Raw genomic sequence first — 19804 nt, 5'->3', positions numbered from 1 at the left:
ATATGATACAGAAAGAAAGAAAAGAACCCAAGCATGATGGTGTTGTGATGTAAAGATTTGTATTAGCATAAGTTTGTGGTGACTACAATACTTTTGACTATTGAAGTGATAATGAATTCTGCAGCTCTTCCTAAAATAAGAGTCAATGTTTACTTAATATTGTCATTTGTATTATGGGCGTTCTTAGTAGCCATTATCATGAATTTGGACCCCACTGTGCATACAAATATATAAAACAAAGAGATGGTCTCTGCCCCAAGCACCATAAAAACTTTATCTCAAGCCACATCACTGACTATTCTGAATATGCCACATTTTATAGAAAAGCTATTTTAGAAATGTTTCAAAAGGTTCTTATTAAGAATATTTTTCGTATAATCTCCACCAGACTTTCTTAGTAGCATGAGTATAAATGCACGAACCACAGAGGGCAAGACAAAATATAATTTTTTAAACTTCAAAAAATGACCCCAAGATGTTTTCTATACATAAAAACATCTAGTCTGATATCTCTCAAACTTCTAAACAAGATGCATGTGTTGTCTCTCTCTTTGGAAGGCCCTGAATCTCCCATTTCCAATGGCATTAAAGCAGGCATTTCTAGCTCTGCATGGTTGACAAAGATCTGCCTTAACCCCACTGTTCCAGGACTTAATGTTGCCTATATTGGGCTATGGACCAGTGTAAATTGGAAGGGAAGGGGGTTAGGAATTCCACTTTTGGGTGGAAAACAAGGAAGAGTTTTTCTGGCTGGTTGTTTGTGGGGGAAAAAGAGTAGCTGATCAAAACTATTCTAGGCAGACCATTCGTCCAGTTTTAAGCGGGACAGGTCTGTTTTTAAATGGTTTGTCCCCTGGCCAGTTCTGAGACAAAACCACATGTGGTTTTGTAAGGTATCACAGATGGAAGCTGCCAGTTTCAAGAGTGTGCTGCTCTGCCCCCATTGTGACCTTGTATACATGATGTGTGCAAGGTCACACCGGTTGGGGCTTGGTGTGCTCTTCACAATCTTGTCCTCCATGCATGCAAGGTCATGCCAGTGTGGATGGACCCACCCATGCTGTTCCAGGAAGTCCTGGAATGTCTGGTATTCTGGGAATGCAAGAGTGGCCACCCTAAAACTGCTCTGAGGTTTGGAATATCACTCCCAATACAGATTAGTCAGTAGGCAGGTGACATGCATGATAAATGCAGTTCATAACATGGCTCTGTAACTTAGCACATGGCTAACACCACCACGTGCACACAGATGTTCATTAACCACCATCGCTACTGAACTTCAGCTATTTTTGGGGTGGAATCTGATGGATGTTTAACACTGCAAAATTAAACCTGGAGGTCAGGGGAGGATAGCATCTCTGGATGCGGTGTGACTTGAACATTTTTTCTTTGAGATGTGCAATGGCCCAAGCCTGTGAGGCCTACCCAGCTTATGTATCGCATTGGGTGGGAAAACCGACTTCCATTTCACATTGGCTTTCTACAGGGCAGACAGGGATACACTTACTCATGCTGAGTTGCATCTTACACCACAAGCAGTCTCATTGTGGTTACTTGCATAGTAAGACACTACTCAACTTGAGTTAGGGCATTGGGATCTGACTCTCTATATCTGAATATGAATCAGGCCCCAGTATTTCCCTTATAAATAAATTCACGTTTCTCAGCCTGAGTACAAACTACACACAGAGTCCTGTTATATTAAATATTCCACATGTCTAGACACATGTGCATGCAAACATACACAGCTATATGCAATTTATTTCTGGTTGTGTAGAACAAATGACATCAAAGCTATGCAGTTAAGAAACACCAACACACTCCCTGCATCAAAAAGAAGCTGGATGGGGTTATCACCATATGACGCTGTAGGACTACAGCATCCATTCTGATTAAAGAAGAAAGATTAAAGCATCACATCCAATTCTGTCTATTGTTATACAAGTAGACCATGCAATGTGCTATCACAGTCGCAGATTACAGTTACAAATTCCACCACTAATGGCCCTTTTATTAACATGCCACCTGTTACCTTTTCTAAGATGTTGAAAAATATCTTAAGAACATTTTCAGCTTGACAAACACAGTTTAATTTTTATTGCCTTTCATAGTACAGCCAGACCCATGTCTCATTTATCTGACATGTGACAGAATGCAAAACCAATTCCTCAGTTTCCCCCCCCAGTCAGTTGCAAGGCATTCATTTTGCTCTGGTTTATCAATATACCTGGGATTCCATATCCGATTGCTCCTTTGCAATAAAAAAACAACAACAACAACACACCCACCCAGTATTCTACCATTGCCTGTTGCCTTGGTAATCCAAATGCCTGGGTACTCGCTGATTATCGGAGAATGAGACTCGCATTGTTCACACCGCAGCGCGTCTGCTATGTTAATGTGAGATAATGGCAGCCAGAAGACTCCTTTTGTTCCCAGCTTTGCTGTTTATTCATAATGCCTGGAGGTCAGCGACTGCTACAACAACCCAGGAAGGAACTGCTGAAAGCGTGAGCAGATTCCACTTCTGCTTTTGCCTCTGAGACAGCGGGTGGGGGGATGCACAGAAATAAGACTACTGGAAGATCTGCAGAGAGTCTGACTCAGAGAGAAGGTGCAGCAGCAACCAGGAGGGTTTGATGGAATTGCATTTCTGAGATTACAGATGAAGCTAATTTACTGTCCCCAAAAAAGCAGAAAAACTGTTTTCTTTAAAAACAAAAAACAAAACCCTACTGGAACTGATGAATTATTTTCGATGGAAAAGTCACAATGTGAATAGCTCGGTTTTGAATTTGAATTTCAGATGCAAGCTCAGGGGCTGATCGATTTGTAGTTCAGATACCTGAACATGTCTGAATAGAAGGAAATTACTGAATGAGCAGCTTGTGCCTTTTGATCGGAACCAATGAATGATATTTTTTTAATTTCGATTTCTAGGACAGAACAAATTGGTCCATGCCTAGTGGAAGAGACTGAGCTTTTAGAATGAAGCAAAGTAATTAAGTAAAATGTGTGGATGGATTTTCCTTTGTTTTACCCTGAGATACAGTTGGTGGACTAATTCCTTAGTAGTCTTGCAAGACAAACACAGCATAGTGCTTCCACAGTGACCAGGGATGTGTGTATGTTGTATTAATACAGAGGTTCAGATTAGCCAGGGGTGACTGTACTGGGGTGGTTCAAAGGCTGGTGAAAGGGGAGGGGGTAGTGGGGGAAAGCCTTCCCTAAGCAAATACAACTTCACTGTTCTGGTGTGACTAAACTTCATAGCATGTAAAGGACAGGTTTGAGAAATGTTAACAGAAGTATTTAATACTTTGCCTGTCAAAATTATTTGGAAAATGCTATTGCTTTGAAACAATGACAGTGGCAAACAAACTATCACATCATATCTCCTTTGACATGGTAAATGGTAAATAAGAGCATGACCAGGATTACTGCACCTTCCCTGAATTCTTTACTTAGCATGGTGGGATATGAGCAAATTCAAGCAGCTCCCTTGGCTAATGTGTTTTTCCTCACTCTTTTAACAGCCTCTTTATTTGAAGAAATAACCAATGCCCATTAAAGGCATTGTCAGTATCTAATTAATTTCACAGATACATCTGTACAGGTTGTTGATGTGCTCTGTCTATTGAACAGAGTGTTTGTTGTTATCACTAATGAAACACAGGCAGTGATTTTAACTAGAGTTCCTACCCACTTTAATTTAGGGCAACCATTAGAAACATTCTCCATCACTTCAATTACTAGTAACTATTTCCTTTTCTTCCCACTGTGAAATTTACTGAAACTTGAGACCCAAGTGTATGAGAATGTTCAAAAATTTAAAAAAAAAAAAAAGAGTCATAAATCAGGTATTTATTCCTTTTATAATTTCCACCTTAACTGAGGTAACTTATTAGCCAGGGTCATTGAGGAGATTCATATTTTCATTGAAGGAAATTAATTACAGGTATTTTTTAAAGAGAAGGTGTCAGGATAAAAATCATTAAAATTCTCATAGGTGTTACTACTAACATTAGAGCAGGGGGTTTCAAACTGGGGGTCGGGACCGCTCTGGGGGTCATGAGGTTATTACATGGGGGCGCGGTGTCACAAGCTGTCAGCCCCCACCCCAGACCCCGCTTTGTCCCCAGCATTTATAATGGTGTTAAATATATTAAAAAGAGTTTTTAATTTATAAGGGGGGGGGTCACAGTCAGAGGCTTACTATGTGAAAGGGGTGACCCGTACAAAAATTTGAGAACCACTTCATTAGAGTATTAAAAAAGAATTCTAAGAAACAAATATACTTTCTACTATTTATGGGTTTTTTGTTTTTTGTTTTTTTTTACTTTTTGCACTTCACTTAGATTTGAGAATGAAGCTAGATTGGAAAATTCACTTTCCATTCAGTGTCCTGTCACTTCCGGGTTTTCAAGAATGTGATGCTAATCAAGTGTCTGAGTTTCCATCACTTCAGACAGATCTTTAAATAACTATCAAAGCGACAACCATTTCGATCAGTAACACCTCATTTAGAGAGCAGCATGTTGAGCAAAGGGAAGGTTGCACAGAACATTTTGGGAAATCATTTCCTAACAATCACATCACAACCTTTTCTGCACAAAGTTTTCAGGCACAAATGATCACTTTTACCACAGTTTTAAGCAAACAAACTCTAGGCACTGCAATTCTTTCCCAAAGTCTTACTACTCAATCAAGGATTTATCATACAGAACCCAACAGATTTTGGACTCTGAACTTTTCTTTAATCTATTTCCTTCTGATGGTGCGTTCCACCACCTCCCCACATGATAACAATCCCCAACACGCCCTCCCCCCCCAACACCCCGCGCGCCCTGCTCTTGCAGAATCAGGAGTAGCATAGGTTGCCTTACTGGACATATTCCTTTAAATTAAGCATTCACCAACTGTGAGTCTTGTTCACATTTTCATCATAAAAAGATGGAAATGCTTTGAAAGTCTGCAGATGTTTCCTCTTAGCAATGCCGCATTTGTGTAGATTTTCCCCATGTTTCAAGCCAGGTGTGGAAAGGACCCAAACTCTCAGAACAGAGGTTTATATAATATAGAAAGGTTTGTTTTCACCAAAAAATGGCCTCTGTTCCACTGCTTCTACTTTTAAAATTACTAGACTTGGAAAGTGATTAAAGCAGCTATCTTCATTGTTAGTCAAAACTGCCAGAGATAGTGATGGAGGCAGGCTCTCCAGTTGCTTCAGAAATGCCTCCATCAATACTCTGAAACTGGATGACATCTGACCTTAACGAACCATGCACAGGGCAGGACCCTAAGTGCACACAAAAAATTTAGCTGCAGAATTATCTCCAACAAGCCACAAACACCTCCCTACAAAATACTTCCATTACTGGCTACATTTAAAATGGAAAAAACCAGCACCACGCTACCTACCTTAAAACAATTTTGAACAATAGCGTAAGTGCTATTTTGGAGCCATGGCTTAGACAAAAAATAATAATGATAATTAAGAAATAAAGTGCCTAAAACCTAACTGAATTACTGGTTAATTTGAATGTCAGTTTAATTTTATCACAACCTCCAGAACTAAATCATTTGTATTAAAAAATAGCGGTATCCCTTTATTTCAATCAATTTTGATTGCTCTAAGCAGGCATTATTATAATTCAATCCCTGGCTATAAGAAAGCCGCCATTTAATTAATATGGAAGGCCAAAATTCAAAATGAGATAGAAGATAAAAAGAACCAAAGGAAGACTCCTGGTAACATACGAGACTACAGCAGCCAGCTGTGTGCTTTCAGACATTGTTATTGACAGTGTAATCATAGATATGCGCTGTACAATCTGTAATATGCACCCTGGCACTTGTACAGAGTCAAACTCATCACAAGCAGTAGTAACATGTAGTCCCACACACTTCGAAGAAAGCTCTGCCCATTTAAAGCTGGGCTTAATAAGGTCCATGTAGAACAAGGTCAACCACTTAATTCAATAAATGCAGTAAGTATAGACTTGATCAAAATAAGAGGAAGATACTGTAATAATAATAATTTGTACTTACACAGCACCATTCCCCCAGGATCTTTAAGTACTCTACAAATATTAATTAAAACTCAACGACCTTGTGTGATAAGTATGTGTTGTTATACATGTTAGCACAGATTGGGAAACTATAGTGTATGTCACTTGCCCACAGCCACACAGTACGAAAGTTACCCTATGCTGAGGGCCAACCCCAGGATTATGTGCTGGACAGGTCTCATGTTGGTGCTCTGCTCTGGGGTGGATTTTCATTAACCATTAATAGTGTTGGGAATAAAATTCATGTGTTTATTATCCAGTCTTGCCCAAACAACTGCACCGCACTGTGTTTACTGAAATGTCAAATGAGTTATTTAAGAGCCAACAGATATCTCAGTACTCCATAAAACACAAATGACAATTCCTGCCACAAGGAACTTAAAATCTAACCACATTTCATGTTAAACCAAAAGCATTTCTTTTTTCAAACTGAAGTCTTTATTTTATTGAACTGTTTGGCTTGCATGCAACTGACTTAGCATATAATCGCCTCTAATCTTTAAAAGACAACATTCTGTATTTATGAAAAACCCAAGCATAGAGGGATTTTCGGGTTCTGTGTGCTCTGAACCACACAACCAGAAACCAATGCTAAAACCATCCAAATATATACCTTTTAACACAAGAAACTTTCAGCCTTGCTTTCTACTTCCCTTTGCCCTATGTTTGACCTGAAATATTACTGCCAGAGCCCTCTTGGCCTTGTCATTTCAACTCTTCATCAACCCAGCTTAAGCTTTCAAAAAACAGTTGGACTATACACTAGGAATGGGACAAACCTGGAATCTTGCCCCTGAGTTCCTTTGACATTCATGTGCATATATAAGTCACTGATAATTCAGATGAAAATTATTTTGAATGTTTTGATTCAACATCTTAACAGATAAAAACACAAGATGGGGTATTAGTTGGCATATGCTACAAACCACAAAATCACACTAGGGAACAGGATGATTGCTCCCTCATGCATCTATAAGGCATAGGGCAAAAAAAAAAAAGATGTATGATAATGGGAGATTTAAATTTGAGTGACATAGGCTGGAGGTCTCATGATGCCAGTATTAAAACATCCGTGGAATTCCTAAACATTATAGATGACAATCTCCTAACTCAAAAGCGTTGCAGCCAACATGGAAGAATTCTTTATTAGAGCTTGTCTAAAAGATCGCAGAACTAAAAAATAACGGTAGCTTAGGTACAAGAGATCATGACTTGATCATATTTATAATGAGCAAGCAGAATAAATTCCAGACCAGTATATACTTGGTGCTTTAACAGGGCTAACTTCCCAAAGCTGAAAACAATTGAGCCAAATCAGCTGGAAGGAAGAATTTAATCAAAAAAATGTGAATGATTATTGGGAATAATTTAAGAAAGCTTTATTATATTTCCAAAACCCCACAATCCCAGAAGAAGGCTGTACTAGTTAAAAAAAAATCTGGTTTAGAGGGGAAGCAAAGGCAACTTTAAGCAATAAAATATATTACAAATGGAAGAATGGGGAAGTTGATAGCACTGAATATAAATCAGAAGTTAGGAATTGTAGAAAATTGATAAAAGAAGCCAAGGGACACAAGGAGAAATCTATGACCAGTATAGTTAAGGAATGAGAAGGAGTTTTTTAAACATATTAGGAACTAAAAGAACCGTGACAATGGTATTGGTCGATTAGTAGATGTAAGTGGTAGAATTATCAATAATAATGCAGAAAAGGCTAAGTATTTTTGTCATGTATTGGGGAAAAATATTTTGTCATGTATTGGGGAAAAACATGATATAGTCTCATCATATAGTGATAACACTCTTTCTGTTCCACTAGTATCTCTGGAGGTTGTTAAACAGAAGCTATTAAAGTTAGACTTTTTTAAATCAGCAGGTGAATATGACTTGCATTCAAGAGTTTTAAAAGAGCTGGTTGAAGAGCTCGCTGGACCATTAAGGTTAATTTTCAATAAGTCTTGGAGCACTGGGAAAGTTCCAGAAGACTGGAAGAAAACTAATGTTGTGAAAAATTTTTTAAAGGGTAAATGGAATGACCTGTTTATAAGCCTGTCAATCTGACACCGAGTCCAGGCAAGATAATGGAGCGGCTGATACGGGACTCTATTAATAAAGAATTTAAGGAGGGTAATGTAATTAATTCAAATCAACATGGGTTTATGGAAAACAGATCCTGTCAGACTAACTTGATATTTTTTAATGAGATCACAAGTTTGGTTGATAAAGATGATAGTGTTGACCTAATATAGTTAGACTTCTGTAAAGCATTTGACTTGGTACCATGCATTTTGATTAAAAAACTATGGCACACCTTAAATGGATTAAAAACTGGATAACTGATAGGTCTCAAAATATAATTGTAAATGGGGACTAGTCATTGAACAGCTGTGTTTTCAGTGGGGTCCTGGATGGGACCGGTTCTTGGCTCTACACTGTAACATTTGTATCAATGATCTGGAAGAAAACATAAAATCACCACAGATAAAGTTTGTAGATGACACAAAATTTGGAGGAATGGTAAATAATGAAGAGGACAGGTCAAACCGATATGGATCGCATGGTAAACTGGGGTCAGACAAACTATATGTGCTTTAATATGGCTAAATGTAAATGTGTACAACTAGGAACAAAGAATGAAGATCATACTTACATGATGGGGGACTCTATCCTGGGAAACAGTGACTCTGAAAAAGATTTGGGGACTGTGGTGGATAGCCAGCTACCAATGTGATGCTGTGGCCAAAAGGGCTACTGTGATCCTGAGATGCATAAAAAGGGGAATCTCGAGTAGGAGTAGAGAAGTTATTTTACCTCTGTGTTTGATATTCATGCTACTGCTGCTGAAATACTGTGTCCAGTTCTGGTACCCACAATTCAAGAAGGATGTTGATAAATTGGAATGGGTTCAGAGAAGAGCCAGGAGAATGATTAAAAGATTAGAAAACATACCTAATAGTGATAGAATCAGGGAGCTCAATCAATTTAGTTTAATGACGAGAAGGTTAAGGGATGACTTGGTTACACTCTGTGAGTATCTACATGGGAAACAAATATTTAATAATGGGCTCTTCAATCTAGCAGAGAAAGGCATCACACAATCCAATGAATGGAAGGTAAAGCTAGGCAAATTCAGACTGGAAATAAGGTGTACATTTTTAACAATTAAATGTTTGGGGAAGTTCTATGGGCTGTGTTATACAGGACTAGATGATTGCAATGGTTCCTTCTGGCCTTGGGATCTATGAATCTGTATATGTAAGGTGCTTCAGATAGGAATCCTTGGAACCAGACTCTCATGGATATAGCCCATTTTCCAGTTGAAAGAACATAGGAACTGCCATATTAAATCATGTCTGTCTGAGACCTGTATCAAATATTAGACAGTGGCCATCCCAAGATGCTAAAGAAGAAGGTTCAAGAAAGTCCATAATGAATAATTTGTGATAACCTACCTATAGGAAACGTTTCTTCTTGATCAGAAACAATTTAGTGGTTGGTTTATGCCCTGAAGCATGAAGATCTGCATTCCTTTTTAAATCCTAAATAACGTAACTGTGCGTGCTCTCATTATGCAAGTAAATTATCTCATACTTTTATTAACCTTATGAAGCACTTGGATCCATTAATTTCTTGTGGCATTAAGTTCCAAAGCTTGAACTGTTTGGATGCAGACAAAATCTCATAAAAATGGCTTGTGAGATTTTGGCACAGAGTCAAGTTTTTTCAACCTTAGCATCTATGTAACCTCAAATCCAAACCAGAACCTAATCCGGATCCAAAAACTGCCTCCTTAACCCAGTTTGACTTTGTATCTGTGAGGGACGACTTCATGGTTGCCATTGGTCCTCTTTTTTAAAAGGCCAAAAAAAACCCCAACCCCCAAAACCAAAAAACAACCCAGTAAATCCCCACTCTATACTTAATTTCTGTTTTATGAGTTCACTGAAGAACAATCATGGAAATGTATAGTCTCAGCAAGGACTGCAAGGCAGTTGCAAATCAGCTCTATCTGTCCTACCGTCTGACATATACGTCAGATACTGCTGTGTGCCATTATGTTAAATTGCACTACTACAAGAAGATATGCCACAGAAGCGTTGTTTCCAGAGGGACATCACAGCATTGGACAACTCTGATTTGGGATTTATCTCATAGTACCAGCCGAAGTAAAGCTTTTCTTTTCAAGGCAGTATTCCAGGAGAAAGAGAGAGAAATATGGTGTTCAACTGAAATTGGATATGCCCACTTGTGAACATAACTGGAGGGTATGAGTTAGCATAGGCAGTGACCTATTATGGGTACATGGAATACCCAAAGACTTCAGTATTGATTTTATAAACATTAGATGTATCAGTATGGGCTAGGGATTTTATTCTAGCCCCATGGAGGAGTTACAGGACTTTCCTAGGGGAACAAAAAAATCACTGTGGGGGGGAGGGGAGGTAATACAAATTCCTAGGACAGTAACCTCGACCCCTGGGGGGAAACTGCATATGCTAGTGTAATCTAGTTTAAAAAACCTGACACAAAGAAAGGAGAACTGTGTAAAGTCACCAACCTGACATAGAGAGGGTGGTCACTCTCACTCAATATAAGAACTGACATGCTGAGACCAACAGGGATAGACCCTGTGGAAGAGGGATGTCTGCCTGGTAAGCTTTACGGTTTTTAAGATAAGTTTCCTCTGTAATGCTTATGTTAGGAATAAATAATAGTTGCTTTATAAAGCACTGGATAACCCAGGTCATTGCCTCTGAGAGAACAGGACGGGAGATGCTGAACTGAAGTCAGACTTGCTAAGGTGATCACTGTGAATTGCAGAAGGAATTGTAGACTAACTCCGTGGTCTACAGGGAGAGTGTTGCAGGACTTTGCCTGAGAAAGGTGACAGCTAGAGGCCTAAGACTTAAGTGGGATGCCCTCAGAGAGGCCACAAAGAGGTCAGAGGTGCAATTAATTCAGGAACTGTGACACAAGTCAGCCAGGTATTTCAAGACCTAACAACCTTAGAATCTAAATCTAGGCTTTGACAGGAATTATTATTTACGCTGATACATGATGGACTCGTTCACTAGACAACAGATTATTGTTGATTGCCTTTTCTATCTCTCTTAGCTACTCATATGGTCTCCATTACTGTACTATTTGAGAACCTCACAAGATTTAATGTATTTATCCTCATAACACCCCTGAGAGGTAGGGCAATGCTATTATCTTCATTTTACAGATGGGGAACTGAGTCACAGAAAAACAAAGCGACTTGCCCAAGGTCACACAACAAATCTATAGTGGAACAGGGAATTGAACTCAGGTGTCCCAAGTCCCATACCAGTGCCCTAAACACTGGACCATTCTGTCTTTCCCTACCTCTACAAACTAGCCCCTGTGGGTCCCAATAAGAGTGTGTTACTATGCTGACTCCCCATCTGATTTCATCTTGGATGATGAAAAGAGGACAGGAGTTTATTTAAAGTCCAAACAGCAGCAGTCCAACTATTATTTTTAGAATCAAAGGGGTTTTCTAGTAAGAAATTTGTTTTCATCAACCTAATGTAATTAAGTATTTGATCCAAATCATTTCATAAGCTAAATTAGAAAAGAAGCAGTTGAGCCACATATATCACTAAAATCAGTTATATTAGAATAAGAGATATTACTTTTAGTAAATGATGTGTAGCTTTCATATTTTTTCCATTAATGAAACAGAAATATACCAAAACAAAAACAAAAGAAAAACCCCAAAACCCAAACCTCAAAATAAAGAGCCAAACACACTGGCATAAAGTGGAGTCAACTCCAGGTACTCTCGCAAAATAGATCAAAGTTTGAGCCAAAGTTCAGAATGTATTGTTTAGGTCTTACCACGGTATAAGGACATGAAGAATTTAAATGGCAATTTGACTTAGCGTACAGTGTTATAATGGTTTAATAATAAAAGTTTCCTACATTTTGGTTATAAACAGAGCAGCTGTAGAAATTATTTTTGGTTTGTCATGTTAAAAATAAATAAAAACAGAAACATAAGGGATGCAGTTCCAATGTCTGATGTTGCCTACACGAATCCTTCCAATCTCTTATTGACCTGAAGTAATGCCACTGCTCTTTAGCCAGATAGCTGGGAACTAGAGATTTGAAATCCTGCATGATTTAGTCTCTTCTCAGACAATCCTTGGGGCTCACTTTTCCACTCAAATGTGATAATTTTTTTATGAATTTCTCCTGACTGATGATATTAGAGTGCAGTGAAGGTTCTCATTTCCCTGATTAACCCCATAAATATTACCTCCATGATGCAACATCCAATCTACTCTAATCTATACAGATATTTCTAATGTAACCATCACCATGGAACCTAAAAGAAAAAAACCTTCAATAAAATGTTTGCAGGCCAGAGAAAACGCAGTGTTCTTTAAATATTCCATGGAAAAAAATCTGATGAGTAATGCACAGCAGTGTTGTTTTAATCAATGTCAGTACAGTTTGCCTCCTTAGGGTGGGGCTTAAGGCTTGATGTCTCAGGGGACCAATTACACACTTCTTTACTAAACCTGAACTCATGTTGGGAAATAGAAAAGTCACGTCTCCACGTTCTGGGTACTTAGCAATACTGAAAATTTAGCTTATTTAGTATGTGCTGGTGTCTCTAGTTCCAATCGGTGAATGAACCGATCTAGCTATTCTTTGTTATAGAATCATAAAAGTGTAGGACTGGAAGGGACCTCAATAGGTGATCTAGTCCAGCTCCCAGTGCTCAAGGCAGGACTATGTAATAACTAGACCATTCCTAGGTGTTTGTCTAACTTGTTCCTAAAAACCCCCAATGATGGAGATTCCGCAATCTGCTAGGAAATTTTTTCTTGTGCTTAAATACCGTGATAACAATTTAAACCCATTGCTTTTTGTCCTATCCTCAGACGTTAAGGAGAACAATTTTTTACCCTCCTCCCTGTGGCAACCTTTTATGTACTTGAAAACTGTTATGTCCTCCCTCAGTCTTCTCTTTTCCAGACTAAACAAACCAAAGTTTTTTAATCTTCCCTCATAGGTCATGTTTTCTAGACCTTTAATCGTTGTTGCTCTCTTCTGGACTTTCACCAATTTGTCCACGTTTCCTGAAATGTGGCCCAGAACTGGACACAATACTCCAGTTGAGGCCTTTTCAGTGTGGAGTAGAGCTGAATTACTTCTTGTGTCTTGCTTACAACACTCCTGCTGATAAATCACAGTATGATGTTTGCTTTTTTTTGCAACAGAGTTAAACTACTGACTCATATTTAGCTTGTGATCCACTATGACTTCCAGATCCCTTTCCACAGTACTCCCTCCTAGGCAGTCATTTCCCATTTTGTATGTGTGCAACTGATTGTTCCTTCTTAAGGGTAGCACTTTGCATTTGTCCTGATTGAAGTTAATCCTATTTACTTCAGACCATTTCTCCAATTTGTCCCGATCATTTTGAATTTTAATCCTATTCTCGAAAGTACTTGCAACCCCTCCCAGCTTGGTATCTCCCCAAACTTTGTAAGTGTATTTTCTCTACTATTATCTAAGTCATTTATGAAATTATTGAACAAAACTGAATCCAGGATTGATCCCTGAGGGAACTCACTCAATATGCCCTTCCAGGTTGACAGTGAACCACTGATAACTGTGGGAATTGTTTTACAACCAGTTAGGCACCCACCTTATAGTAGCTCCATCTAGGTTGCATTTTTCTAGTTTGTTTATGAGAAGGTAATGCAAGACAGTACCAAAAGCCTTACTAAAGTCAAGATATACCACATCTACCACTTCCCCCCATCCACAAGGCTTCTTACCCTGTCAAAGGAAGCTGTTAGCTTGGTTTGACATGATTTGTTCTTGACAAATCCATGCTGTCTGTTACTTATCTTGCTTGCTTGCTTATTTGCTCCATTATCTTTCCAGGGACTGAAGGTAAGCTGACTGGTCTGTAATTCCCTGGGTTGTCCTTATTCCCCTTTATATAGATTGGCACTATATTTTCCCTCTTACAGTCCCCTGCAATCTCTCCACCCTTCCAAGAATTTTCAAAGATAATTGCTAATGGCTCAGATATCTCCCAAGTCAGCTCCTTGAGTATTCTAGGATTTTATCAGGCCCTAGCAACTCAAAGACAGCTAACTTATCTAAATAATTTTTAGCTTGTTCTTTCCCTATTTTAGAATCAGATCTGACTTCATTTTCCCTAGTGTTCACTATGTTAGACATCTGATCTCTACTAACCTTTTTGGTTAAAACTGAAACAAGAATGGCATTTAGCACTTCTGCTATTTCCATATTTTATATTATTGTCTTTCCGCGCTCATTGAATAATGGGCCTACCTTGTCCTTGGTCTTCCTCCTGCTTCTAATGTATTTGTAGAATGTTTTCTTACCCTTTGTTACCCTTTATGTCTCTAGCTAGTTTAATCCCGTTTGGTGCCTTGCCCTTTCTAATTTTATCCGTAAATGATTTTATTCTTTGTAATCTGACCTAGTTTCCACTTTTTGTAGAACTCTTCTTTGAGTTTCAGATAATTGAAGCTCTCCTGGTTAAGCCATACTTCCTATTTTTCCTATGCAGTGGGATAGTTTGCTTTTGTGTCCTTAATAATATCTCTTTGAAAAACTGCCAACTCTCTCAAACTGTTTTTCCGCTTAGACTTGCTTCCCATGGGATCTTTCCTACCAACCCCCCTGAATTTGGCCAAGTCTGCCTTCTTGAAATCCATTATCTTTATTCTGCTATCTTCCTTCCTACCAGTTGTTAGAATCATGAACTCTACCATCTCATTATCACTTTCACGCAAGCTGCCTTCCACTTGCAAATTCTCAACCAGTTCCTCCCAATTTGTCATGGCAATAAGCATTTCAGTTACAAGATTTCTCACTGTAATGAATTTGTATATGCATCTACTCTCATAATAGCAGGCTTGTGTGACTCACCTATGAGAGAGTGTGGGTTTCATGGAGCTCATAGAGTTCATGGGGGGTTGCATGGGTAGCTTCCCGGGAGGATCGTTTTGCCGGCTTTTCTGGTGACGAAGCAGCAAGAGTCGTCCCAATTCCTCACACCACGACGAAAGCAGCGCTGTGCAAACAGAACAAAATGAAGGTGTACAACTCAATGAAGAGTGCAGCTGTGTTGAGATAAAGGATATTTTAACCACATTAGTCACTAACTGAATGGACACACCCCAGTTCTGAAAACTTTCCCCATGAGCCACTACCATCATATGAAGAATATGTTGTTACACTAAAAGGGAGAAAACTATGGGAAGAAACAGGGGCGAGATCATTGGTAGATAAGAAGAGAGGGGAGCAAGAGAAATCAAGATTTATTTCTAGTCTTCCACATCCCCTTACATCGCTAATGTTAATAAGCAGCAGATGATAGTTTTAGTTCTGCTGGTTATTCCAGTTTGGATTTAGTTTATTAGAGATACTTGTCACAATCTGTACAATCAGCATTTCTTAATTTAGCCAGTCTTGTATATAATTTATTGTGATGGCTGTCCTTTGCCTTCTTGCAAACTATTTAACTAAAATAGTATCATTCCGTACAATTGACAATATTGCAATTTCTTTGTATTAAATTTTATTGCAGAAGACACAGATTACAAAAGAAAAATCAGGTGTTAGATTTAATTTGCAACATTGTATTACCTACCCCAACTGTGAATGAGTTTACAAAACAGAATGGGCAAGATATTCAAATTTTGGTGCTTAAAGTTAGACACCTGGATCCATATTTGGGGCCTAATCCAGCAAAACACCTAAACATATGCCAAACTTTAAGTATGTAAATACTCCTTTGGTCAATGGGACTACTCAGATATTCACACATCAGCACATGCTTGCACACTTGGATAAATTGGGGCCTTAGGCACCTAAATAAGTGGCCTGGTTTTCAGAGGCACTAAACATCCTCAACTGCCACAGAAATAATGGGACAGGTCACTTATTTAGGCATCCACATTTGAAAATTCTGGCCTATGCTACAAAAATCACACAAATTCTGATAAACAGAGCCTCTAGAAATGACAGTGGGCACAATCTAGGCTCCATTGATTGCAGTGAAGCAGGATTTTATCCAGTATATCTTCATAGAAAAGTGATTAATCCAAGGAGCTGTCCTTTTAAATTCCAGTGTGATAACTAACTGTTGTGAAATGTAATTAAAGATCTTTTGCGCTAAGTGGTGGGTGAGGAGTTCCAGTAAGATACAGCTCAGACCAACTGCAAAATTTTGTGGTTGATACGAACAACTTTGTCAAACAGAAGGGTCTACTTTGTTCTTTCTTAAAAGAGGGTTTTGCAAATCTTCATGCCAATAAAAAACTTGAAGGGTCTTAAACATCAATTAAAAGGTTTTAAACTATTTCCCTACAGCGTTGTGTACCCAAACAAATAATTTGTGCTAGTGGGCAAGAACCAGAAAGCCAGTTTAAAATAAACATGCGGTATAAACAGTCAAAAGTAGATGAGGTTTAAAACATTATGTCAGTTCACCAATGTAAGTGACACAGGTGAGGAGATGTCCAATACTTTGATGTTTAGTTTCACTTGTATGCTTTTTATAATGGTGTGATACTGTAATTACCCATAATTTAAAAGGGACTTCACTTTCTTCTTCCATTATATACTCAAAAGTGGTGTAACTGATAATTATCAGAACCATTTCAAAGGATGTAATTGGAAAGTTACACTGAAAAGTGTAAGATTACCAGATTTTGACAGGAACACAGAAAAATATGTCTCTATATAAAAACACTAGAAATTAAAAAAAAAAATCAACTGGCCATACCAGAGAAATATTTAATAAAACCAATATTATTAAAGAAAAGTAAACACAACATCAGGGTATTGAGGATGTAGTAATTTCTTTGTATTTACCACATGCAAGGTCAATAATGGTACTTCGGGAGGTGCTTTAGAGTCCTTCTGTGACAAGAAGGGAATACTGCTTCTTTATATAACTAAATATGGTTACTCTGAAATTGTTAGCATCACATCTAGCCTATAGAAGGCATTCTCATTGAGCTCCGTGCCAAAATGTTCTAGCAATGAGTGTCATTCTAAGCTGCTTCTCTATTAGCCAAGGAATCTGTCAACAAGCATTTGATCAAATTATACTCACCTTTTATCCCTGGCATGTCATTACTTATGTGCCAGTGACAAAGGGTCTTCCCCCGATCCCCTTTTCATGCTGCCTGCAGATAAAAATCACTGCCTAACATAGTTTCCTCATGCACACTATGGCTACTTGAGTTCTGAGAAAAATTAACAAAGTGTTCTGCCGAGCTGTAAATGCAGCCATGTCAGAATAATAGCGGATGCTGAGCACTTCCACAGCTGAGTGTAATTACTATGGTGTCAAATGGAAACCGTCCATCTTAAACGTGGCTTTGATGTGAGGAGGAAGCTGTTCCTAGTGCACACATATAAGCACTTGACAAATAAAGATAAAAAGCAGCCGCCTAATGGATTTGAGGACATGAATCTGCAAACAAAAGCCAGTACCTGCTTTGAAAAAAACAGAGTTAACTCCTGGCCAAATAATTTGCAATGGAAATGAGATAACATTGCATTGAGTAGGGATGGAAGGTAAGATATTAATGAGTTATTATTATTATTACTAATATCAAATGCACATATTTGTAAAGGTGAAATGTAAATGTCACATAATAGCCAGGCTTTTGAGATAAGGGAGACAGTTACATGCTACAAATTATCAGGAAATGACTCACATTTTTGGAAAGTAAGAATTTGAAGGTATAAAACATAACAAATGTACTCATCCCCATCTCACTGCTCATTATTGAGAGGTTTAACCTTTCCTCTCCTGGGACATTTCCCAATCATGTACCATGTATAATAATTATTTGTGTTCGTGCACTGAATGAAAATAGATTGGTTCAGAACTGTCTCTAAAAATGTCAAATCACCGTTATCTCCATCAAAAGCGTGGGAGACAATACCCTGGGTATGCCTACACGGCAATGTAAGCCCTGGGTAATTGGAATTTGAGTTAACCTAGTACTTGAGCATCTACATTCATTTGTAAACCTAGATTAGGAACTGCAGAACCCTTGGGTCCCAGCCTGAGGATCTACATTGCATTAGGCAGGCCTGAGTCCAACCACCTGTATCCCAGACTCCCTAGCACCCTCCCAAAATGTGGTCACTCTAGCATTGTGTTTGTGATGCAGTGTGGGAAAACAGGTTTCAGAGTAGCAGCCGTGTTGGTCTGTATTCGCAAAAAAGAAAAGGAGTACTTGTGGCACCTTAGAGACTAACAAATTTATTTGAGCATAAGCTTTCGTGAGCTACAGCTCACTTTACTGTCCAGAAGACAAAGAAAGTTGGCCGGTAGGGTTCTTTTGGTGGACTCCCAGATCATGAGTCCAGTGGGGTTGTGTCTTCACAGCAAAGCAATTGGTCTTGAACTCTGGGTCCCGGTTTGACTCAGGTTTGGACCCTCCAACACAATGGGGTCCTTGGACCTGGGGTCCGAGCCCAGGGTTAGTGCAATTTTTGTGTAGACTGAAGAGGGGTTCGGCTTCAGCCTGAGTTCAAATCCTGGGCTTACATTGCAGTGTAGACATACCCTCAGCGATTTTACCATTGTCTGTCTCAAATGTTGCAACTTCCCCTCACCCCTCTCTTATCCTGGTTTGCACTTAGTATGGTGAGATGAAATGCGCCATACAAGCATCTGGTACAGCTGGATTCTGAAGAACATTACTTCCTGTGACTATTCAAGTAAGATGAAAATGAATTTACAGATTACACTATTCATCTTTAGTGTACTTAGTTTCAGCTTTTTTGTGCTGACAGTATTAGGCACATCTCAACTCATTTAAACTCAAAGCAAGAGAAATTCAGCATCACTATAATGAACAGATAAAGAAGCAAGCACAAAGGACAGCTACAGATGGTGCCAACAGTCAGTCTCTCCCTAACAGAGAACAGCCAAGCAGCTGCTTTTTCTCTCCCCCACCCTCTAACCCCTCCTCCTCGTAATACAGGAACACAGATTTTGCAGATGGACCATCCACACTACCTCTCACAGCCTCTTTCTGCTGCAGTTTAATGATTGATTTAAATTGTGTTCCTATGCTGCATTGCTACAATGCCCCTTGAATATAATAATGTAGCTTGTGTGTTAAAATAAAAAGTCAATGTTTGCAAGGGTAGAATAGGAATTCTTTATACCTCCATATCGCCATCCCCAACCCAAATATAAAGGATATTCTGGTTAAAATACTAAAATTGACATTTCCCCCCAATACTCAGTCACACAGGCTTTGCCAGCTCATATCAAAGCAGTATATACAGGCAACCAAATGACGGTTTTAGTGTATTCCCCATTTCTTTTGCTTAAAGAGACATTCTCATGGTTGATTGGCACAATATTTGTGACCTACCTCTCTTTTGTAAAACCTGTATAATTCTTCATGTAATTATTTTATTTTAAGGATTTCAGTATTTTTATTAAAACAAATTAATGCTAGCTTGCTAAATTGGATGACAGTAGCAACCCAACACCAAACCCCATAGCAACAGGCCTGTATGTTTGTGAAATGGAGAAAAATGGAATCAGTTTTTAAAAAAAGGGAGCGGTTTCATTTACAAGCAGCCCAGGAGTTGTTGAAAAAGTGAGAAAAATATATCTGAAAGTTAGGAAAGGTACTTTCAATAATGTCAGCTCCTGCCATCTACCCTATTGT

At 38.6% G+C, this 19804-nt stretch overlaps 1 protein-coding gene across 36 annotated transcripts in view; it reads right to left on the bottom strand.

The window, feature by feature from the left end:
- Positions 1–19804, bottom strand: part of ZMIZ1 (zinc finger MIZ-type containing 1) — a 504711-nt gene that overhangs the window by 53277 nt on the left and 431630 nt on the right. For 35 of the 36 annotated variants that reach the window (XM_043518779.1, XM_038410178.2, XM_043518791.1 and 32 more), the window contains one exon: positions 15018–15162. In XM_043518779.1, the coding sequence (XP_043374714.1) occupies positions 15018–15162 (145 nt within the window). Of the gene's footprint in view, positions 1–2288; positions 2668–15017; positions 15163–19804 lie in introns of those variants that run through there. The other variant, XM_038410188.2, reaches the window with a different exon arrangement.

The sequence above is a fragment of the Dermochelys coriacea genome, chromosome 7, assembly GCF_009764565.3.
Source record: "Dermochelys coriacea isolate rDerCor1 chromosome 7, rDerCor1.pri.v4, whole genome shotgun sequence".
Classification (NCBI taxonomy): domain Eukaryota; kingdom Metazoa; phylum Chordata; order Testudines; family Dermochelyidae; genus Dermochelys; species Dermochelys coriacea.
This window is presented reverse-complemented; position numbering and strand designations above follow the sequence as displayed.